The following is a 23,960-nucleotide window of genomic DNA, read 5'->3' on the forward strand; positions in this document are numbered from 1 at the left end:
GGAAAGGGACACGGCTTGTTTTTCAAGCCAGGGGAAAGTGGAATTTTCAGTGTTCTGAAGGAATTACGCAACCTGTTGAGTGAGATTGTACAGAAGGCATTATCCTTAGCCAAAATCGTCACGGCCTTATTTTTGAAACAATGGCTTCTAAATGCGCTGTTTACGATTGTCGTTCTCTTCCTCTAGGTTGACCTTCAGAAGGAAACATTGATCAACTTCCTGTCTCTGGAGGTTTGTTCCCTTATGTCTTTGCCCAACACAATTCAATAAAAGGTCACATCGTGGTGGTGGGAGGAATTCAGTTGGAAAGAGTGGGCATTATAGCTCAAGAATCCAGACAGGAAGAGGGGATCCCGTCTCCTTCCTTTAGCGTTGCCTCTGTTCAGACGGCGGTGCGAGGGAACACCCCTTGCTTTTTCCATCAGCAGGGAGACCCGCTACAGCCCTTTAAAACTGCTCCCCTTCAACAAAGCCGCCATACAAGCAGGCATGCATGCTTTGGGGGTGTTAATATTCACATTCCAATCCCCTGACCAAAACCTCGCTGTTCCAAAAGGGTTTGAAACGACTTTTAATAGCAGTGCATTGTAACCGGAAATGAGAAGAAAATGGTGGAGAGGAGCGCTGTTATATAAGCGACACCTCATAAATTAGCGGGCCACCTATGCAACTGGGCCCACAAAGCTAATTGAACATAACATAAAAGCCTGGAAAGTTTTAGAGTAAATGTTTCTTTGAATCTCAATTGGATACAGTCAACTCATTCAATCCCAAGGGTCTATTCTTACGTTTTGTAAGAGTCCAGACATTCAATCCCAGTAACGTATGCTATTTTTACAAATTTGGCTAAAGTAAGGTCCAAAAATGGCTGTTACCAATCAGTTTTTTCAGTGCTTAAAGTAGTCGATTACTCAGGCCATAGGAATGAAACTCCGGTTCTCAAGGAGCGCCATCCTTCATGTTTTCAATGCTTCTCTCTCAACCACACATGACTCAAATGATTAGGATTGTCTTAAGCTCCTGCTGAGCTAATCGATTGAATTAGGTGTGTTGGGGAGAGAATCTCGGAAAAATGCAGGATACCGGCCCTCGAGGACTGGAGTTTGATACCTATGGTACTTTAAACACTTTGGTACCTAAAGTAATAGTTACTACAGTACTTAAATAGATCATAATTATTGTTTGTACTTAATTACCTAAAGTAATTGATTATTTAGGCAATTAAGTACTGAAGTAATAAATGACTTTAGAACTTTTTTGTTTAGCACCAACCATACACACACACACATACTGTATATATATGAGGATCAAATGAGTTAATTGCAAAGTTTGTCAATCAGCAAGCTAACAGTTCCCCTTTCCAAACCTCTGTGTCTTTGCCACAGTTTGAGAACGAAGAGCAGTTCAACAGCAGCGTGAGGACTCTGCTATCACGTCTCCCCAAGCAGCGCTACCTGAAATCCATCTGTGATGAGATTCACACTTTTAAAATGACCAGGAGGTACAATTCAGAGGCTAGCAGCGCAATTAAGTGCAATTACCATAAACTTAGTCACCGCCAAAGATGGCCATTTATAAGTTGTAAGATCAGCATTTATAAGATCTGCATTGTTATTATTAGGGAATAATTCAAACATAAATGCATGTTCTCTTATAATAATAACAAAGCTTTTCTAGTTATATTAATTTTGTGCACCAACCAACAAATCATTAGTGTGTTCCTAGTCAGTTCTCCCTAAACTATAAATGACAGAGAAGTATTTGTAATATTATAATACAACATAATGCACCCAATATATTCAGACCTCGCCCCAGTTGCTCTACAGTGTACACCAAAACAGGAGCGCATCGGGGTAGGTCTACGGTGCGCATTCCTTTTTAATAGTTTCAATCTCCCCGGCGATGTTAAATCCTCAGTATTTGAGCCGCCAATGTTGTGACACCCGTGAATGCCCTTAAAGATCAGCCCTATGTGGGATTGTGGGGGATTTTCTCTTTCATTCACAGAGAAGGTAGCGAAAAAAAAAATCACAACCTTGCAAGAACAGTTGGTTTTAATTTCCTGTCTGTGTTTGATTTGCCATTTAGTGAGTTTAAAGTGATAGAATCCTCACATAGGTGAGGGCTTTTTTTTCTTTTTTCTTGGCTGAATGTCTGTGTAATTGTTTTTGATAAAAGTGAAGAAGTCCTAGCAAGTGTGTTAACTCTTTAATGCAAGAAATTTCAAACAAATAAAAACCCTGCTAGACATTTTTAAGCATTCTTACTGAAGACTTTTTTCCGCCCATTCCCATAAAAAAAGGAAAAAATGTAGTTGACGTCGATGACGATTCTCACTTGGGTTCCTGTTGACATCCTTCCACGTAAATAAATCACTCTCCAAATGTTAACGGAATCGCCTGGCAGCAAGTTGGCCATGAAGTATACATGTGGTGGAGGATTGACTGTGGAACTTTGAAAAATTTGTGTGCCAGATTACCTTTTCCCAACACGATTTTTCAAATTCTTTTTCCCTGTCTCAAAATGCTACTGTAAGTCTGACATGTGTCATCCCGCTCCAGGGTGCCTGTTGTGGTCTTGTACAGCTTGAAGGATGACTACTACAAGGCCCTCTTGTGAAAACCGTTGCGTTCCCTGACCCGGGCCGCTTCCTGTTGCCGACTTGAGGAAGTACCTTCGGACTTGAATGTGGACAAGCACCTGCCCCCAAAGACGCTTTTCGCTGCCTTCATGATACCTCAGCTTTTTTGATGAAACTGTAAAACGCCGATAAAGTAAGGTTTGTGGACTTAAACATTGCCTTAATGCATTCGGAGGACTTTTATTTTTACAGTAAACAGTATTTTCTTGTAATAAAGAACAGGACTGATAGTAGGAATAAATCCTTTTCCCATACGCTATTTTGTGGTATTTTGTCTCGTGTGTTCTTACATTCTCTGGTAAAAACCTCACTTGTTATGCTATCATTGTGTTGCGTTTAATTCCTTCTTTGAGTGGTGTTTCATCCAAGCATGGCCGTTTCGGCAATTGGGAACTAAAAAGAAAAAAGTCCGAATAAGCTCAAAGAGCCTGCCTCTGTTTACGGTCCCAGTATCACCAACCACAATTGTTGGCTGCGCAGTAACTAGCTAGCATTAAACAAATGCTTTAAGCAAATGAGACATGAATTTTGTTTACACTCAAATTGGCTCAATGTTGCACCCTCGTCAATTCTGCCAGCATCCCACTTCAAAAGGCCACCATTGCATCGTCTCTCCTGGTCTTGCATTGTTTTGGATGTGTAAAAAATAACGAAACTGGTATTCTCATCCTCATATTTCCACAAAATCAAAATGACATGGGATTTCTCACATAATTCACATGACCCCAGCTTTCAAATGAGACGTTACGAAGAATCGGTTCATTTTGCTGAAAACTGTCAGACATTTACGTTGCAGTTATTGCCTTTGTTTAGGATTAACTGAAAGATTATCCAAATCATTCATGAGCATCGTGAGGCCTCAGCAAAATGTGCTGATGCCCATATTTAGTCAGTATAGTAAAACGTTTTTGGGTAGGCTGCTGCTCTACCAGTGAGCCATGCCGCCCCACGACAATCGCCTATTTGTTGAGGTCCTGCCAGTCCACAGGTGAATTCAGCTCTTGCTTGTCTGCTTTAGGGAAGACTCTTATGTTCAGGGTAGAAGACAACTTTGTTTCACACGTTTATTTCTCAAAATGAGTAAATGTTACACTGTCACTTATTTACAGGGCTTGGAACAGAGAAATAAATAAGGCGATGCTGAATATAGCAGATTGGTGTAAAGGCTCTATAAAGTACAGCAGCTTTGGCTACCAAAGTTCATCCTCCAGAAAAAATGAAAAACTCAAAACTATAGTATTAATAAATAAAGCTATGTGAAAAAATAAATAGGGTACTCTTCTGCTCAGCTAATTTAGACTAGCTTTTTACACAAAGAACAGGGAATCTTTCACTTCATTTTAAAGCACATGAATTAAACAAAACCGAGTGACTAAAACACATCAATAAAAACCAATCTACCAGTTTTGGCATCACAGTCATCTTTGTTATGGTGACGTGGGTTGGCGTTGGTTTGAGTGGTGATTAAAAAAAATACAATTGTACTCTGATTCCAGTACATGGCCTCCAGCTTGAACAATGTGTGTTTACGGGAGTAGTTAATTGCGACCATCAAATCCCTGATTAGCATGCTTATCCCTCCAAGAATCCTGCAGCGGAATTAGAAAAGAAAAAAAAAAAAAAAAACTGAGCCGGAAAGTGCTACTTTTTAACAATACGCCGTACATGCTGATGTTGTAATATGTATTATGAGCAATTACTGATAAGCAAAAGAGTATGAAGGCCAGGCTGAAAAAGGAGGATCTGACCATATTACACTTATTAAAGATAGAACAATATTTTGGAACGTTAACATGCTCAAAAAAAATACAAAATCAGATAAAACAAGAAAGATGCTGCTTTCCTTTATACGAGCCAGCGTACCATCCAAATGATCCGGAAGCCAACTTTAATTTTTCTAACAAACCTCATGTTGCTTTGTCAGACTTTTGACCTGTAAAAAGAAACTTATAGGTGACAGTTGACGTCATAGTAAATGATCTCTTTAAGGGCTTTATCAATTAAAACAGTTAATAAACAAACGTGCTTTAAAAGGACTCAGTGGCAACATTCGCATACAAAGTGCGGTTCGAAACCAAATTGCTTAAAGTTTGAGCTGAAACCAATCCAACCTGCATCATTTTCATCTCCTCTGCTGCTTGTAACATTCTTCCTAGATGAACATCACTCTGATTCAGCTTCCAGATAGGAAGAAATATGAAAAGCAGGCTGCTGGATGGGTCAGTTTAAGTCGTGAGGAAAAACTGTTAGCTTCTGTTTTACACGGGAAGATTCCGGAGGGAATTCTCGGGGATCATTTATAGGATTTCTGCATGTGCTTCTGGGAATGTTTTGACCAGCATAAAATTTGGCCCAAAGAAGATAACAAAAATAAGAGTTGGCCTAGAACAAACAGGAATAGGAATACAGTACTGCTTCAATATACACCATCTAAAAGGAAAGCACACATTCTAACGCAGGGTTGTCTATAAAGCCTGCAGGACTCTTACAATTTGGTGGATTATCAGTTCTTTTGGCCCTCCGGCTAAACAACATCCACCAAGTGCTGTTTTTAAGCCCGTTTCCCTCCCCTTCCAGTCCGAAAGGAGGCAACAAAAGTGATAGAGTTTCAAGTCTGACTGAGAGGCCTCAAAGATCGAGTGTCCTCCCAGCGCCCGCGCATCAGTCAAGTCTGTCCATGCTGAAGGAAGTTCAAACCCTCCGCTAAGGTCACAAGAAATTGCTGCTGTGGTGTCCTCTTGTTTTCCGGTCATAGAGTGAAGCGGCGGTGCGCGTGTTGTGTGTGGCTGCACAAATCACCGTAGGAGCGAAAGCATTAGATAGCGGGCGGCTCCCATCCGATGATGTTAGCGCGCCGTCCAGTTGTTGGCTAGTTTGGCTCGGGGGATGGTCATCTTGTCCGCGCAGGGGGAGCTCATCTCGGGGGAGAAATGGATCCCGCAGTCGTTCTTCACGTTTTGAAACTTGTTCTCCTTGGAGGGCTCCATGTACACCACCTGGTTCTTGTTCACATGCTTCAGGATCACAGTCTGAAGAGAAAGAGGGCAAAGTGAAAAAGAGCGTGCCAAACCGTATGCTAATTATCGTGAAAATGAGAAAACCGCCAAACTTATATTGATGAGAAATGTCAACAAGAGATTTGCAAACATAAGGATTTGAGTTCTCAGATTTCCGTCATTGGAAAAAAAATGAAATAAAAAAAACAGACCAAATGACATTGAGTCATATGCGCACTGCCACGCGTCGCAATAAAGCTGTCTAATGTACAATTTTTATTTTGGAAGTGTTGTGGGAAGTGTACGTTAATGATGTGTATTTACACCACGTGCAGATCCCACGCTAATAGCGAGGATACACTTTGTACAACCCTACAGTGTATTATATCAATATTTATGTAGTATTTGTCCTATTTGGTTTGATCAACAACTACATTTAGTAATCAAGTTACTTTACTATTTTGGTACTTGGTTTGCGTAAGTAACTACATTTTTAACTGCTATCTATCTATCTATCTATCTATCTATCTATCTATCTATCTATCTATCTATCTATCTATCTATCTATCTATCTATCTATCTATCTATCTATCTATCTATCTATCTATCTATCTATCTATCTATCTATCTATCTATCTATCTATCTATCTATTTGTATGTCTGTCTGTCTGTCTGTCTGTCTGTCTATCTATCTAACATTAGTCATATCAAAGAGTTGGATAATTTTCACTATTCACCCCAACCCATTATAATGCTTCAATCAAAGGGAATCAAAGGGAAACGGTTTGAGTTTATAAAAATAATATAATGGTCAACCCCCTTACTATTTGCAGAATTATAATTAATGTTAGTAAAATACAGTAATATATATAATATTTTTCTGTACTCACAATACCTACGTGTGTGCACCCCAGTGCAATACAAAATTGGGGAGAAATAATTTTAATTACCGGTATTAAAAAAAAAAAAATCAATTACATTTTTTTTTTGCTTTGATCCCTGCAAACATAGTCTCACCTTCTTTGGAGCACTGTAACAGGACATCTGGACCCACTTCTTCTTCTTGTTGATAAGCAAAGCAACAATGAGGAAGATGATGATAGCCAGGAGGAGACCTGCCAGGATCCAAGCAGCTGATTGGTAGATGAGGGCCATCTCTGTTTGGTTGGGGTAATTCTCACCCAAAACTGGCTCATCTGCGAAACGTGTACAAAAAACACTTTTAAAAATCAAATGCTCTCCAATTGCAAAATGTGATTCAGCACAAAAAAAAAAGCTTAAAGCTTAAAAAAAAGACAATGGTAGATGCTTTTAGTCACTTTTTATAGCAGTTATCAACCCATCCAATTATTTTCCTAGTTTTTTTCCGTAGATGTAAACTCTTTTACTAGAAAAAAAGGAACTAAAAAAAAAAAAGTTATAGTATTGTGTTTGAATAACTCATTCAGGGATGGCAACATGACGCCAAGAAAGGCAACACAAAGTTGTTGATTTGGGGAATATTGGGTGCGTTGGTTACCTGTGTCTGCAACAATGGACGTTTCTGTGACAGCAGGGTTCCCATCAGCCCGCCGCACACTTGTGGTCACTCTTGTTTTTGGGGCGACGGTGGACAACAACACCGGAGCAGATGTCGTCATTTCTTCCCAGACAGAAAAAAAAAAAACGTTTATTATCAACACTGCGATTGTAATGCAAAACCCAGCCCACTCACAAGCACGTTATTGTTTCAACTCCCCTGTGCTTGCGTGAATAGCTCCGCAACTGTTCTCACCGCAGCGCGGCTTGATATAAAAGGAAGGCCTTATGTGAAAGCCAAATAATAAAAACAAAAGGCGCTCAAATGGCATAGCGGGCCAAACAATGGGATTCTATGCCGAGGTCGGAAAAGTTGACGCGGAGCTTCCTGCGCTGCCACAGAGCGAGCCCCGATTCAACCGGGGACAGGAAACACGTGTGAATGTGCGGATGCTCGAGGAATGTTTTTGCTCCAGTCCGCTGTGTGCGTGTGTCACATGGAATGCCGCTGTGAACCAAGGTGTTTGCCTATGTAGCGCCACAATGGCTGGCTTGAACCAACTAACACATACGCACATGCGTTTTGAAACAGGCCTTCCCTCAGACACGCCCTCTTTTTTTTAAATCCGGCACTTATGAATTATGACTTCCCCTAACAACAAGTTGGGCATTGTTTTGCTAGTTACCACTATTATGATCTTTATGTTTGGTATAAGCTAATATTAGCAGCGGTGGATCAGAAACACTGATTTTGATTTCTGTTCTTTGAAATTGTCTACCTATTCCCAGCTGATTCAATTTGTATCTCTTGGCTGCACTGCATCCAGGTAAATAGATGGGTTTTTTTGTGTCCAATTAGATTTCAGCCTCTATTTGCTGTCTTGTCATGCTAATCTTCCCACAGCCTTCAGAATCAGTAGCGCTGACCAAGTAACTTGAAATAATATCAATAGGAACCATTTCTTGAGTCAATCAGACCTTGTTCTGCCTCAGGAGACTAGCTAACTAGCTAGCTTATAATATACATTAGGATTTCTTCATCCTGTAATTGGTTGATCAGAGCAAGGCAAGTTCCATTAACAAAACGCATCCATAGCAATCTCAAGGATAAGGGATACTTAACGTATCTAGCCATTTTCAGCAGTAAGAAGTTATTATGTTGGCTATTATTAATATGATCGCTTCTTTATTTGTTTATTTTTGTTCATTTAATACCTTTAAATTAAAAAACAATAAATACCTTTCACGATGCACTTGCTGTCAATTGAAAATGTGTGAAAGGCTATGGGCACGACCAGCTTACAAATGTCACACGACCAAACTCAGAAAACGAATGACCCATGTTTGGTCGTTAGCGCTGGACATTTTCACTTGACAAGAAGTGGTAAAATCTGTTTTAAATCCATTAGTTACCAAACTAAGAGATTCTCATTGAAAAAAGGCTCATTGCTATTTCCTGCAAAAGTCAATTTATCAAAAACTAAACATTTGTAGGTTTCGATAAACCCAAACAAGCAAAAAAAAAGTGATTAAGTGTTGTTTTTATGCATAACATATATACACCCAAAGTATACGAGAAGGTTTTACATTGAGGTTCACTTTCAAGCAAATTTAAAACACTCATTGATATGGTGGCCACTAAAGGATGAAAGGTATTGATTGTATGTGAAAAATAATAATATAATAATTATAAACAAAATATTCACTTTTAAAGCCGGAAATGGCTAAAAAGGTAAAGTGCCTCTTTAATTTTCGATATGGCCGGTGATGATATGTTATTTGAATGTACATTACAGTTTCAATAACTGCGACGTCCCCACAGAAGGCGCAGGTCTCACCAGCAACATTTATTTGATCTTAACTAAGATTTCGATGGGACCAAAGTACTGGGGCCGAAACAAAACTCACCGAGACAGTACGGGCAGCACTGGCCCTTGCGTAGGACGGGCACCCTGCAGTTGGCAGGCGGGCAGCGCTGAGAGAAACACTGAATGGTGCCGTTGTTGCAGATGCAGCTGGTGCAAGCGTTGGTCTTCCAGGAATCTCCAGCCAGCAGTACGTCTCCGTCGTTGGTGATGCAATACTCCTGCTGGCTGGTGTTCACTGGCAGCAGCGGACTCTGGGTCTCCTCTGTGGATGCATGGAAAAGCTTTTGCTGACTCATTGGTCCAGAGTTAAAATTGATTAGGATATATGATCATTACAATGGATGGGCAGCCTAATTGATTGTTTTTCTAAAATGGCCAGATGGGTCAGACCATTTTTACTTTGTTGTTTTTTTTGTTTGTTTGTTTTTTTAAATGTAAAATACTTTGTATGGTAAAATAATTGAAACTCAGTAGTAGTTACAGTTATTTTAAGTTCAACAAAAAATTCCCGGTAATTATGTAAAAAATGTGAAATGCGTATTCTTTTAAACAATTTACACGTGTGTGCAAAAGTAGCAGTGAAATTAGTGACATATACATCACAACCCTTTTTATTTACAATTAAAACAATTACTGTAAAATGACTAAAATTAATATAGTTTACATAAGGGATCAATAGATAAATTAAAAGAAAAATAAATATATTTAAATAGATGATTGAATATATATATATATATAAATATTTTTTTTAATGTTTTTTTTTTTTTTTTTTTGCTATACTTGCTATATGTATGATGGTAAGCATCGGGTAACCAAGGAGGATAAAGTATTTTTTTAATGTATTTTTCAATGTGGTCCCAGTCAAAGGCAGTATGCTCCAATGACGCTGATTTTTTTTTTTCCTTTTTTTCAGAATTTTTGCTCATGTCATTATTTGGTGAATTCAGTGTGCCTGTTTTCCCGCTCGTTATCTTCTGAAATAGTACATGGACGATGGGATGGATATTTTGGCAGTGTGTCTGAACATTTTTGTCCAATCTTCAAAGTAAACTTTGAAGGTCAGAGCTCACAGATGTTGGATGATCACCAGATCATCTAAAAAGAAATCTACTTTTGATTCAAAATGAAAAGATATTCTCATGTGCATAGATGCTTAAGAGCGTTTATGTTTCCAGTCTCTGACCTACAGTAGCCCATCCCTAATGCGTTTGAGTCAAGTTCTTCCAAAACGTCTTTTTCTACCTTCGATAGTGCCAAAGCCACTCGTGAACCCTAACTGCCTAAGTGTTAAAAGAAATGGAAGAATAATAAACTAATGGGTCAAACTAGATCAGGGAGCGTGAGAAGCCAAGACTAAAAGAATATTTCGATTCAAGATGCTTTCCAAATGTGGAGTATTAATAGACAGATGTTAATTCAGTCTGAAGACTCCTCTGCATCGCTCATCCAACTGTCTGAGGGACCGAGAATCTTATCCTGACCCAAGCCCTGGCTCAAGACTGTCTACCGTACACATCCGTCATAAGGGCCTGTCAGCGGGCTTTGGATTATCCCGCATTCCTGCTGAGCGAGCCCACGTATATATCAAAGGCCAGGCCTCTCGCAATCTTCTTTTTGAAGGCGGTTGCGGCGATAAGGCAAGACCCACATTCTCATTGAGAAGCTCTCAGGCGGTCGTGCATTTCTGATTTGTAGGCCTCAAACTATTGCCACATTTTGTCACTGCGAATGACAGCTTTCGATGTGGGGACGTCATTGAGGAGCAGTAAAGATCTGAGATATGTTGGGGGGAGAGAGAGCGAGAGAGAGAGAGAGAGAGAGAGAGAGAGAGAGAGAGAGAGAGAGTACAACAGCCCCTCCTCCTTGTTGGTTGGCCGCAGGGTGAAAGGATTCCTATGAAAACCCGGCTAGTCTCAGCTGGTTTCTGACAAAAAAACATCTTAGAGGATAATATGCAAATTCAAACTGTCATTTCACCCATAGTGTTGCTTTACTCCATTGTTTTCCGATGGTGATGTGGCAAATGTAATTTAATTTCGCATGGTTCTGTAATTTTAGGAGAAGTTGCTTAGTATCTTTCATCAATTATCTACGCCAGCAGAAGACGGTGGAAGCAGAAAAGTTAAATACGCTTGATGGCACTTGACTTTGTGAGATTTTTGTTAGTCCACAAGGTTTCTTACCTAGGCACGAATGACAACAGGTGTCCTTGTTCTTGGTCGGTGTCTGGCACAAAGCCGGGGGACAAACTTCGGTGTCGCACAGGACACGCCCCTGTCTGCAGGTGCAGCGCGTACACTCGTCCAGGTCCCAGGTCTCCCCCTCCACATAGAACTCCCCCCCAGGGGCTCTGCACACCACCATGTCCATCCCCTCCGGCAAACCGCTACCCGACTCATCTATATTGTTGCAAGAGGACAGAAATGGCGTCGCATTTGGGCAGGTTGAGAAGCATAAAAAATAAATAACAGCATAAAAAAGTAACCTATAGCACTTGAAACTTGTCCAGGTTGTGTTTTGATTGTGTTTTTATATCTTATTTCTTGCAAAAACAGCTATGCAATTGACTTTATTTTGCAAGACTGATTGCATCGCAGATTTTTTTTTCATTTAAAAAAAAAACTATATTGTGGAGAGATGGTCCCTGCATCCCAGACGGGTGGGGTCATAGTAAATGCTCGTGCCACAGGAACTCCTTGGACGTCAAACTACTGCAGTACACATATTTACTTAAATCTTAACTTATTAAACCTCATACAGCATTTGAACAGTTATCCCTTGTCATTTCCATCCCTTGGCTTTAGTCTCACGGAGAGACGAGGTTGGCCTCGTATTAGTATGAGAGTTAAGCCTGTAGCTGACCAAACATGATAACGAGCAGAGTTTACACTTAAAATTCCAATTCATTAAAAAAGAAGAAACCGCTCTCCTGATCTCCCTTCAGGTTTGTGAGTTTCATGAGGGAGACGGGCACCTCTACATGATGGCACGACCATCGACCAATGAGGGTAGGAGTAGATACAACACCCTGGTGGGAGTAGATTTGCGGTTTTTCAATTTTCATGGGGTTTTTCGGTCCTCATTAACCACAAAAAACTGGGAATTACTATAATTGAGTATTAACAAAACTATCGTCATGACAATTTTAATAAAAAAAGCCTCTTTTTTTTTTTTAAAACAGGGATGAAAATTAAACATTGTTTAGGAAAAAATCGAATTAATCGATTGATCATCAAAGCAATCGACAGATTTATCAATTACCACAACTATTGTTTGTCATAACAACATATTAGAAAACATAATGCAATACATCTGTACACCACTGCAAAATTAAAACTTTTGACAATTCCAATATTGATCCAACACATTCAGTATTCTGTCTTTTTGGGGATCAGCCATCGACATTTTGAGGACAAGCCCCATTGAAAACGGACGGCTGGACGGATGCGTTTCTCGTCATACCTTCACATGTCGGACAACACTGGTCGGGCTTCATGAGTGGCTGAGAGCAGCCGGGCACAGGGCATGATATGAGCACACACATCTCCCTTCCCGAATGACAGTAGCAGTCACGGCAGCCATCGTGCCAGCTTTCGCCTTCCTCGTATCGCTTGCCGTTAGAGGTCAAGCAGAAGCTGGGATCTGGGATGGGGGCGGCGCTGCTAGGAGAATGCTCATCCTCTGGACAAGAAAACAAAAGTCATATATGTTAGAACGTAGTCCTTCATTTGAACAAAAACAGTGGAGACCGCTCAGGTGCTGCTTTTTTTGTATTTTATTGCCGATGCTGAGATGTAAAACACTGTGACAAATCGCTATTGCGGTGTACGATCATCCTGATTCGTTTTCCTTGCTTTTGGTCAAAACGAGCAAACTATCCTATTGCCTTGGAGCGCTATCCTTCCAAAGCCACCAGCAGATGCATTTAACCCAGAGTAGCTTTTAGGGCTCCACTCGGATCACAAGGAGGGCCAAACTGAAATATAAAAAGAATTTCCCGGTTCAAGCACAAGTCGCTTTCATTTCCATCTTAATTTACCAACAGTGAATATTTGGACAGACCACATAAAGACGCCCACAGCTCCTCAGGTTAGCATCGGTTTGTTTACAGTATAAGACTGTGTAAAGAGCAAGCGAACCTAGCGTATCTTGAGGTTAAAATATTTATGACACAGCTGAAAAATAAAAATAAACACTTACTGTAAAATGGAGTATAAATCAGTCATCTGGATTCTAACTTGGACGTTGCAAGAATCTAATTAGACGTGCACCCATAGCTACTGGATAAAGCCAAATACCAACCGAAACCCCAAAAAGGCAAACATTGAAGTCTCCGCAGAGGAGCAGCCAGAGGTCACAGGAAATCAAAAGTGCAGCTTTGGAGAACAAACTCACACATAGATTTTCTCCATGCGTGCGTCCATTTACTTTCATACTGACTTACAGTGCTTCGAGTGTGTGCATGAACAAGAAGCCCTAACAATTTGCCTGTGTATTTATTATCTGGGAACGTAGGCAAATGAAAACTTGTTTTGGCTCTTTGCGCTGCCTTCGAAACTCATTTTGCTGAGAGCAACGCTCTTATACAAACCGCAGGAATTTACAGTAGTTCAGATGATTGCCGTGGAAGTGCTAATATAAACAAGGACATGACAGCATTGCCAGCCAGTGAAATTTACACAATGGAGCAATCACACACCAGACCTAATATATATAATTATCAAGCTCTCCTACAGAGCAACTTGACATTTTATTGCTTAACGACAACTACCAGACACCGCAAAGCTCTGCCACGCCAAGCAATTGCTAATATTGAAGTGATTTGAATACAATGTATGTGCACATTGTACATTGTACATTGTGCACTTTGTACTGTACATTGGAATTTGTGCTTGCATTTCATCACCAATACTACAAAATGTAAGTAATGCATTGCCTTGGCGATGTATCTTTGGCCACACAGCATAATTGCCTACTTCTATATTTTTGAAAAGCAAAATAACCCAAACTTTTGACACGTTTTGCTCTATTTTATATTGCTACAATAAAATGCACAACTGTATAAGATAAAGGCTTACAACGTTGTGCAAAAAGTCACTATAACACAATTTAGCAATGACAAAATTTAGGGATGCACTGGACGAAACCGAAAACTTAAAACACCAATAAACAAACAAAAAAAAAATGTTTTTGGTTTTTTTTTTGCACTTGCCAATCAGGAACAGACTGTATTGTCACAAGTAGCGTCCTGCACAGCCTTGACATGACTGATGAAAATTAAATCAAACTGCACAGAAGGCTGACTTCAAAATAAAAGCCTTCTACAGCTGTTGCATTGTTTTCAATGTATTTGGTGTGTGTGTTTTTTGATTGGCCTATGCAACACATGATTTTGTCTTCATTGGTAGGTTTTTTTCTGCCCAAAATTTTTAATGAACGAAATTTTGCTGCATCCTTAATATTAAAATTATTAGGTACTAATATATTAGTGGGGATTAGTGATTAGTTTTACTTTACAATACACAAAAAAGGGCTAGAGTAAATGAGTTGCTTCATGGTTCAATTTATTTGCTCTTAATTTGAAAAGAAAAATGTACTGTTTCTTTTACTATCATCCTATATATGTAAATGCAGTCAGACACGGGCATTGAATTTGTTCTAAATTGTATAACAAACAACATTAACAAGCATTAAATTGGATTTGGTTGATATCGGCCGAAACGCTTTTGAGCAGTTGGTGGCATTTGAGCATTTTTTTTTTTTTGCCATGACTTAGTAATCACACTTTGTGAGCAGAGCCATTTTTTGGCTCAAAGCATGTTTAGGTATTAAAAAAAAAAATACCACCCACATCTTAAAATCTGATGCCCCCCCCTGCCTTCCCGTACCCCAGGGGTACTCATAACCCTACTCGAAAATTGCTGCCTGAGACAACTATGCCACGTCGCCACCGATATTCAGTTACGCATTTGATTCTTAACTTGAGTGTTTTTTACCTTTACACATGCAGATGGAGCAGCCCTTCTTGTTCTGCCTGTAGCCGTCGCTGCAGTGCTTGTCGCAGGTAAACGGGGGGCACTTGACGCAGCGGCACATCTCGCAGTCGTGCTTGTTTCGACTGTGGATCGACACACATACGCACCGGCCATAAAACGTTAACACGTGCGCAACAAGTTTGAATGCGTGCGCGTCGCGGCATACAGTGAAGACCAGATGCCGAGATCTGTTAGAATCGGCATCTGGACCTGCTTTTCCTCGTCTCTGTATATGCCTTTGAAGGAGGGCAAATAAAAAGACCAACATGAGAGGTCTTTGCGGTTTACACATCATACAAACCTAAGACGCATTCAAAATCCAGTTCAGATGCTTTCAATTTAACCTGTTGCATCATTATTGCTCCTGAGGCCCCTGGCAGTCTTAGTTAGAAGAACCCTGAGAAGCAAGCCGTAAGAAGCGGAGGAGACATTTGAATTGAGTAAAATATTGGCTTTCGAGCCAAATTGAAGTGGGTTTCTTGATTGGTTCACAAGAGATGAAAGTATGGATCCAATTCTCAGAGCACGATTGAGTCATCAGAACTGAGCACATGGAGCAAAAATGCACCACTTGCTACAAGCAGATGACCACATCTAGTAAAAAAAACAGGAGCATCTAAATCATTTACGGTTATTGAGAATGATGTTAATAATACAGTGAAAATGATTAATTATTACAATATTACATAGGGATGGGCGAGTACCCATACCAAGTATCAGTATTGGGCCACGACTTGGATTTGACTGTCATCAACTAGAAATGAAACATCAGAAGAAAATAAAATTGCCATTTAATTGTATTACATTTGAAGGAAAATGTTATATTGGAATATATAGGTCTTTATTCAAAATGATATAGCGTTTGATATAAGGTTTGTCTAAGAAAAGGGTTAGTGGTATTGGTACTTGTCATGGGTATCGTGACAACTCAAGAGTTGAGTAAGTATATTGGTATCGGAGGTATCCAATATTATGGATAATCATTGTATATGTTGGTCGGTAAATATGGTATTGTTGCACTCAATGGATTGCAAATTGGAATACTGGCTATAGTATCAGATTTTATTTTAGCTAAAAATCAAACCTCTTAAATAGAGGAATATACTGTATTAATAATAACAAATATACAGGGGTAGGAATAGATGTGAACGTTGTATGATTTAACTATTTTTTGATGTTTTTTTTTTCTTTTTTGGTTCCGTTATATTCTTTCTAATGTTAATTTTGCCTTTTTTTTCTTTGCATGTTGGAAATAAATTGAAGGGAAAAAAATATCTACAACCATATATAACTATATATAACAACCATTTACACTCACAAGCGCACCTAGGGCAATTCGGAGCGCCCAATACCATGAATGTTGCGGGAGGAAACCCACACAAGCACGGGGAGAACATGCAAACTCCACACAGGCCAGCTGGAATCAAACATGCGACATCTGCACTGATAGGCAGACGTGCCAACCACTCTTCCACCGCCAATAGAGTAAATGAACACATTCTTATTATAAAGAGCAATGGCTTGTTGGTATGTACAGTAAATGGTTGTATTGTATCACTAAACCCATTCCAAATAAAGAGTTTTTGTATCTTGGTGTGGCTTTGCGCCAATCTACACGCAGACTGGGGATAAAAACTCACTAAAGCTTAACAGCTGCTTCTGAATGATGGACTGGGAACTAACTGCTGCTGTTAGTCCAACTCATTTTTTCATCTCCGCACCATGTGCAGATATGAATAAGGGACATTTTTTTGACCAGTGAATCGCTCTGGCCGTGTTTTTTTTTTTTTTAAATACAAAAACAATAGGACTCTCTTCATTTCGAAGCATTTTTGATTGCAACGGGTTGATAATGAATTAAATGTCGTTATTATTACAGTGAAGGCAGCTTTGATTTGGGTTTAAAAAGAGAGTTGCTTGGGGGAGGACCAAGCGAGATCTCACGGTACATCTCTTAGACACACACAGATTTAGAAACCGACGCTAATAATTGGAGCACAAACCAACACAGAAATAGTCTGCTTCACAGGCATTCTTTACTAAGATAAGAATTCCTGTTTTAACTTGAGCAGTTTACACATAAGCTGTGGTTTGCGGGTGGGTGGTGGGGGTGAAATAGCTAAATGTTGATGCACTTGTGAGACCTTAACCCCTTGTAAGACTCCACTAACCTCACTTTTTCCCTGCTTGAATGAGTGCTTTGTTCCTGAAGAAGCGTCACATTATACACTGCTAAAACAGCTATATTTCACAGGAATACAGTAAAAGAATTCATGAGCTCATAGTTAGCATTTATTTTTTGGTAATAATAATCCTTTGGAACTATTGTTCACTTATATATTTTGTATGATCGATCTTTCTTCTACAGTAATTGCAGCTCTACAGTCCACTGAAGTTTTCGGAATGCTGCAGTACAGTTTTCTTACTCATAATCAAATCCTGGGATTCATATCCTCTATAACCTCATCTGTTTTATTTGTGACTGGAAAATGCGTATCCATGCAACACCTCACAAAATTAGGCCTGCAAATTTTCGGAATGGAGTCACTCTAACACAACGAATTGCAGCACCAAGGTGATTCATGTTCCACTTAATTTGCTTTTAATTTGAAATTGCAGTTTGACACAGCATTAAAAAGTGTTCAAATAGATTGTGGATACCTGGGGAAACTCTAAATAAAGCGCTTTCAGGTACCCTTAAGGGTACACTTACCTTCAATGGAGAATCACTGATCTAATATAATATTTAAGCAAAACAGTAAAAAACCAACTATTCTACATCATTATGACATCAACAATCATTTACTTTTAACTGTAAATGTACGATTTTTCACTTCCCAGACAAGTTGTGACAACAACCACTGATCTTTTTGAACAAATCAAAAACAAAAATGACATACGTTGAGCTCATGTAGGAGTGTGAGGACATGTGCTTTGCGGTCTGTACTCACACAAATCCGTAGGGGCAGGTTTTGGTGCAGGTCAAAGGTCGGCACCTGGGCACAGGGATGCTGCACTCGCACACCTCACAACCAAAATCATCCCTCTCATATCCCATGGGGCATTTCAGGGAACAATATTTTCCTAGGTCAGGGCAGGAGTTGTCTGAAAGTGTCGAGAGGGAGGTCAACTAAATACAGGCACAAGCAATCCAGGCAGCAGTTATTACGGTCCTGGCTCGCGGGCTACATTCTTGGGAAAGACTTGATTGCCATATACACAAACAAGTTGGAATTTACAGTATATATCCATACCCGTATTCACGCCCGTCAAAGCCAAATGTCTCATTATCCCATCGTTGACATCGCTCACAGGGACATTTGCAAATAGAGACTTGGACTCTACATACAGTGTTAGTACTATAGTAAAAGAACATTACAACTAGTGCGCATTAAGTTTATGGTAATTCAAAAAGAATGTCGTAAAGACGTCAAGACTATTGGAACATGCACAATGTCTCTTTTAAGTCCTCTTTTCACATGTTAACAATTTCAAGCCCCGATAGGCTACTTAATCTTAACGTCACTTGCAATTTGTTATTACATAAACCGTATTTGAGAAATTCCATGACACTTTAACCAATTTTGGCCAACATGAGCGATTCAAGCCAACTTACTATTGAGACACTGACAGAGCAGACATCCGTTGACGTCTTGATAAAAGCCGTAAGGACAGTCGTTCACAGAAAGGCTGCAGTTTTCTAGAGGAGGACACAGCATGGGGCTGACAGTTTCATAAGAAGGTTCTGGAGAAAGAAAATTGAGATGGATGGGAGACAACGTCAAACATAGTTGAAAACGAAACAATTATATTGTCAGAGAGCCATTAGTTGTATTAGTTCCACCATAGCTAGCAGTGCTTTTTATAGTACCGACTTTAAATCGCTACCTTGTAGGCCCACTCTTTCTTTTCAAGAAAAAGTCTAATTGCAGATAAATATAGAGCAATTACAGTGGAGGGGAACACAGTGAGGGGTACCTCGGGGCTGAGATGAGAGCAAAAAACAAAAACAGAAATGTGGTGTTGCAAAGTCCTGTCAAACATCTCCTGCCACGCTCAAGTGGGAGGAAGAGCGCAATGAGCTGTAACTAATTATGCCCAATACACAAAAAAGGGGGATCCACTTCAATTATGCAGCCCTCCTCTTTTGAAAGCGCTCGACGGTGTGCCTCACACACAGGTGGGTCTCATTTTGGCGGGCTCGAGTCATAAAAGCGAGACAAAGAACCCCGCAGCTCGAAGAATGCTCCGTGGCCTCCATTTTAATGAGCCCATGCCGGCATTGCCTTCGGAGTAAAACCGCCGGGTCACAAGAGCCTCCGACACATGAGAAAGGCTCGGGCGAAAACCGAAAGTTTGACTTGCCCCGCGACAGCCGATTGATTTCAGAAACGGAGTGTAACGAACCAAATTATTTCACCCCATCATTCTTCCTGATATATGTCGGTTATAGATTAATGGAAAAACACCATTATTTAGACATTAATGTTGAAAGCATTGACCATCATTTTTTTCCTGTCTGAGTTTGAAATGTCAGACAGCGTTTGATCGCGCCACGTGCATTGCATACATAGTTAACAGCTAGCTGTTTTATACAATCACAGCGAAATTAACTCTTTCAGTGCCAAGCGTTATTGACGAGCATTTTGACGCTTTATTTCTAGGCCCACAGAATATTGTATTCGATGAATATGTAGACATTGGCGGTACCATATGAAAGATTGACTTCCATTCTTTACCTCGAAAAGAAAGCAAGATTCTACCTTATTCTGTTCTTTCGCAATAACTGAAAATAGGATAATTTGAGTGACACTAAGCTATTTTGGACAAAAGGAGAACATTTACTGTTTTTGTGAAGATTTGTTTTCTGCACAACAGTGGCTTTAAAGCAAAATGTTTTTCAACAGCATCTGAAACATCTGAACAGTCCTTCTCTTTGATCAGACGTGAAGAAAAACAGTGAAAATGTGTTTTTGATGGCAAGATAACAGTGCATATGCATATAACTACATTACAACAGTATTAATTTGCATAAAAAGAGGAGTGCTGGCCATGAGTGTCAACTGTCCATTCATTAAAACAAACAAACAAACAAACAAATGTAGTGGATAAGAATTCTTGTCACTGGCAAACAACCAAAGTATTTTACATGATGAAAATTCTCGTCCATGGCACTGAATTAGTTTATTAGCAGTTACTTGCCTCCTTAAACAGAGATTGACCATGTTTTGGCTTGCTGATGTTGGTAGTAATGTTCTAATTAATTAACTCTTCCTTTGAAAAGAAACATGTACTGTTTGTCACTATCATCCAACATGTGTACTGTATATGCAATCGGATTTGGCCATTAAATATGTTTTAAGTTGTATTTCAATTGGCTTTAAAAAGCATTAAATTAAAATTGAAGTCGATGCATCATTACTAAAAACTTTCCTCTTTGCCTCCCAAGCACTCTCCTCTTTCCCGCATGCATGGAGATACAATTTACAAACAGTGAAATCTTTCAATAAATCACATCACATTCATCCAATGTAGATCCTGTCTGTCAGTCAGCTAACTTTTCCACTCATACATTCAGCAACAACTCTGAAAATCTGTGCACGTTTATGCGTGCACGGACAACGCCTGCATGACCAACGACTGGAAGATGACGGGTAAAACACCCGGTATTAAATGTAGGCAAAAGACGCCGACAGTCGGAAAAAAATGATTGCCATTTGAAGTAAGCCGTAAATGTAGGTCTGCGCTTCTGATAGCGTTTGGCCCTTGAAGCCATTTCACACACACTACTGTGTATACCTTCACAGAAGGGGCAACACTCTCCGGGTATCTTGACGGGATTCTGGCAGCTTTGCTTGCAGGCCATGGCCGTGCAGTGCGGCTCGCCATCCACACACTGGCAGAAGGTGCAGTCGTCTTCTTTCCACTGCTCCTCGTGGGCTCGCAGCTTGTTGTTCACCCAGCAGCTGGCCTTTGTGCTGTCCACTGACAGTAATTCCACATCTGGGAAAAAAAGCAAAGGGGCGACGGGGAGCGAGAAAAATAAAAAACTCATTCAGATTTAAGTGCTCGTTTGCTTTGGCGACCTTGGAGCCGGTTGAAAAGCAATGCATCAGGCCAATGTATGGTGTGTGCCCCTACTGTAAGTAGGAGCCAGGCATATGATACTCCAAGGGGGAGCTAATAAGAAGAGGAAACTGGCCAGACACCAAGAGCTATGAAGAAGACGCTGTTGGATTTGGATGACTTAGGTTCCTGACTTATGAATGGATTTAACTTTGACTGAGGGCTTGGAATGTGACCGTTTCATCATGCGTCCTTGACATCGTTTCATCTTGGTGGGGGTAACGGTTATAAACGCCCGGCTGTGCTGAAAGCTAAAACAGCCAAGGTTTGTTACAATTTGACTACAAAGCAAAGAGAAGTTGAGATGAATAGTCCAAAAGGTCTTCATGGGGAAGTTTTAGGACATTTTGAGAGCTGAGTTGATGTATTGTACTCAAATACATGCTTGGGCCATCAATTTTATTTGATAAGTTAAAAAGCTTTGCTTCTGTTACACAACTTAATGGCACCACACAAAGGTTACTACAGTTAAGCTCTCTCATGACATTTCCGTTACCTCAATTTTTTTTCCCCCACCAAACATTTCTTCAATGGTTGCTCTATAAATCAGAGATACGCATCTTAAAAGCTAGAGGGGGCCATCATTTTTCATCAGCGTTACTTGGGGGCCCACATAGGACCACATACTACCTCACCGGATGGATGACAAAGCTGCGATTTTAAATTATGGGCACAATATGAGCATAAAACCAATACACTAAGAGCGCTTGAGATAATAATCCATCCATTTTATAGAGCCGCTTATCCTCACACGAGTCACGGGCTTGCTGGTGCCTATCCCAGCTTACTCCAGTCAGCAAGTGGGGGACACCCTGAACTGGTTGCCAGCCAATTTCAGGGCACACAGAGATGAACAACCATTTACACAACCAATCACACCTAAGGACAATGTAATATGTCTAGTACCCCTGCCATGGCAGTACCCGGAGAGAACCCACGCAGACTCCACACAGGAAGGCTGGAGTCAGGTGGAATGGAACTCGGGTCCCTAAACTGCGAGGCGGACGTACTAAAGATCAAATTCATTTTTCATCATACATTTCTCACTGCATGTAGAGTATGAAAGATCCACTACCCTAATTACTATGTTTATGCTGCTAATTACCCCCCCCCCCCCCCTTACCACCACCAAAATGAAAATAAAAATGTCGGCCTATTCACACTGTAATATAGGGCAGTGTAAAATCTGGTCTAGGTACAGCTAATACAAAACAAAATTCAGCCCTTGCATATTTGCAATTTGACACTTTCGGATTCATACACTCGCTTATTTGAATATTTTTCCACATTTTGGATTTTATTTTATGGACTATTGTTTCCAATTCCCTGTCAATTTCTGTGAGACATTTTTTTTACTATCATTTTTGAAGATTTTTTTTTTTTTTCTGGAATAAAAGGGGAGGAGGGGAACAGGCCCACTTACACATTACACTTAGCTACGTAATGCAACGCTAACTCTAGTATGTTATTTTCCCTGGCTGGCAACTTCCTCCCGAGCGTGTAGTGCGGTACAGGTGACCTTCTCTTGCTGGAGTCACTGAATTAGGTGTGAAAGAAACTTAATAGTAAGGTCAGTAAATGTGGAAGCCAAATTGGTTGGAGGTGAGGCATGCTAAACTTTGATTGCCCCTCTCTCACGTTCCATTTCAACACCCCTCACACTACTACTGTATGTAACTTCATACCCATGCTACTGTTGTGACATCATGAAGAGTACAAATTGACTCTTCAACTCATCAAGTACAGTATACCTAAGAACTGTTATGACAGATTTTCACCCGGTTGTGAAATTTAACCTAATTCCATATGAGCCAGTTAACATACCAGCTAACCGCAAATGTCCACGTGGTGTGTGAATGGAGTCCATTAAAGTGGATTTATTTTGATCATTGTAATCTACTGATAGTGAATCGTGCCTGAAAATGTGACTCATATTGCATTGCGGTACGGTAATAAGCAACTACAGAAATGCTGTTGCAGTCCACTGGAACTGGGGTCAAGTTCAAACCAATAGCTGACAGCCTTTTTCAGGATTGTTTGACTTTGTATGACATACTATTTTTCACAGGGTAAAATAATGTATCCAAAGCCAATATTTGGTACTCTTTTTCATGATTTCTGTGATGATACATTTCATTTGTGTGCATTTTGTTTCAAAACCCACCTATGCAGACAGGGCAGCACTCGCCCTCAGGAATGTAGAAGTTCTCGCAGTCGAGCTCAGCGCACTCCGCTTTGGAGCAGAAGGAGATTCCTCCCCGGCATTGGCACAGCCAGCAAGGGTCCATGCGGTACACTTCGCCATCGGAGAACTCTTTTCCATTGTGGACACACTTAGGGGAGACTACAGAGAAGAGAACAAAAAATCATGTAATTAACATTAAAACGCCCCTAAAATGAGAATCAGGCAGTACTAGAGTTGGTGAAAAGTCATTTTTATCAACAGCACAATCCACAAAAAATGAATGTCCTCTTTTGGCATACATTGAAACCAACTGGCACTGAAGGACACACTGATGATTGAGGTTAACCATGTAGGTAGGTGCGGTGTGTGTTAGACAATGAATCCAAGGCCACGGGGGAAAGTTTCACTGGGATCTGTCAAGCATTGAAAGAGTGTCAACCGCTTGCTGAACAGCAAAAGAAAACAAAAGTGGTTCTGAGGTTTTGGCAGAAAATGGCTTGGTGTGCTTTTGGCAGGTGCAGTCAATCAATCCTTTCTATTACAATATAAAATGTCTTCTTTGTTACACTATGTTTGGAACACCAAGCATTC

General features: G+C 40.2%; 2 protein-coding genes across 2 annotated transcripts in view; one reads left to right on the forward strand and one right to left on the reverse strand.

Annotated features, from left to right (window-relative positions):
- eif2ak4 (eukaryotic translation initiation factor 2 alpha kinase 4) overlaps positions 1–2,900 on the forward strand; it is a 26,661-nt gene extending 23,761 nt beyond the window's left edge. Inside the window, exons 37-39 of the mRNA XM_088433734.1 lie at positions 187–231; positions 1,386–1,501; positions 2,562–2,900. Coding sequence (XP_088289860.1) covers positions 187–231; positions 1,386–1,501; positions 2,562–2,619 — 219 coding nt within the window. The 3' untranslated portion in view covers positions 2,620–2,900. The remainder of the gene's footprint in view (positions 1–186; positions 232–1,385; positions 1,502–2,561) is intronic.
- A 791-nt stretch (positions 2,901–3,691) lies between these two features.
- Positions 3,692–23,960, reverse strand: part of LOC148412997 (cysteine-rich motor neuron 1 protein) — a 43,386-nt gene continuing 23,117 nt past the window's right edge. Inside the window, exons 5-15 of the mRNA XM_088434015.1 lie at positions 23,349–23,528; positions 20,858–21,061; positions 18,675–18,803; positions 18,010–18,163; positions 15,020–15,141; positions 12,486–12,704; positions 11,207–11,422; positions 9,064–9,285; positions 7,157–7,279; positions 6,655–6,833; positions 3,692–5,670 (exon numbers count right to left, since the gene is read on the reverse strand). Of these exons, the coding sequence (XP_088290141.1) occupies positions 5,488–5,670; positions 6,655–6,833; positions 7,157–7,279; positions 9,064–9,285; positions 11,207–11,422; positions 12,486–12,704; positions 15,020–15,141; positions 18,010–18,163; positions 18,675–18,803; positions 20,858–21,061; positions 23,349–23,528 (1,931 nt within the window). The 3' untranslated portion in view covers positions 3,692–5,487. The remainder of the gene's footprint in view (positions 5,671–6,654; positions 6,834–7,156; positions 7,280–9,063; positions 9,286–11,206; positions 11,423–12,485; positions 12,705–15,019; positions 15,142–18,009; positions 18,164–18,674; positions 18,804–20,857; positions 21,062–23,348; positions 23,529–23,960) is intronic.

The sequence above is a fragment of the Hippichthys cyanospilos genome, chromosome 14 (genome assembly GCF_059441005.1).
Source record: "Hippichthys cyanospilos isolate Australia breed blue-spotted pipefish chromosome 14, RoL_Hcya_1.0, whole genome shotgun sequence".
Classification (NCBI taxonomy): Eukaryota; Metazoa; Chordata; class Actinopteri; order Syngnathiformes; family Syngnathidae; genus Hippichthys; species Hippichthys cyanospilos.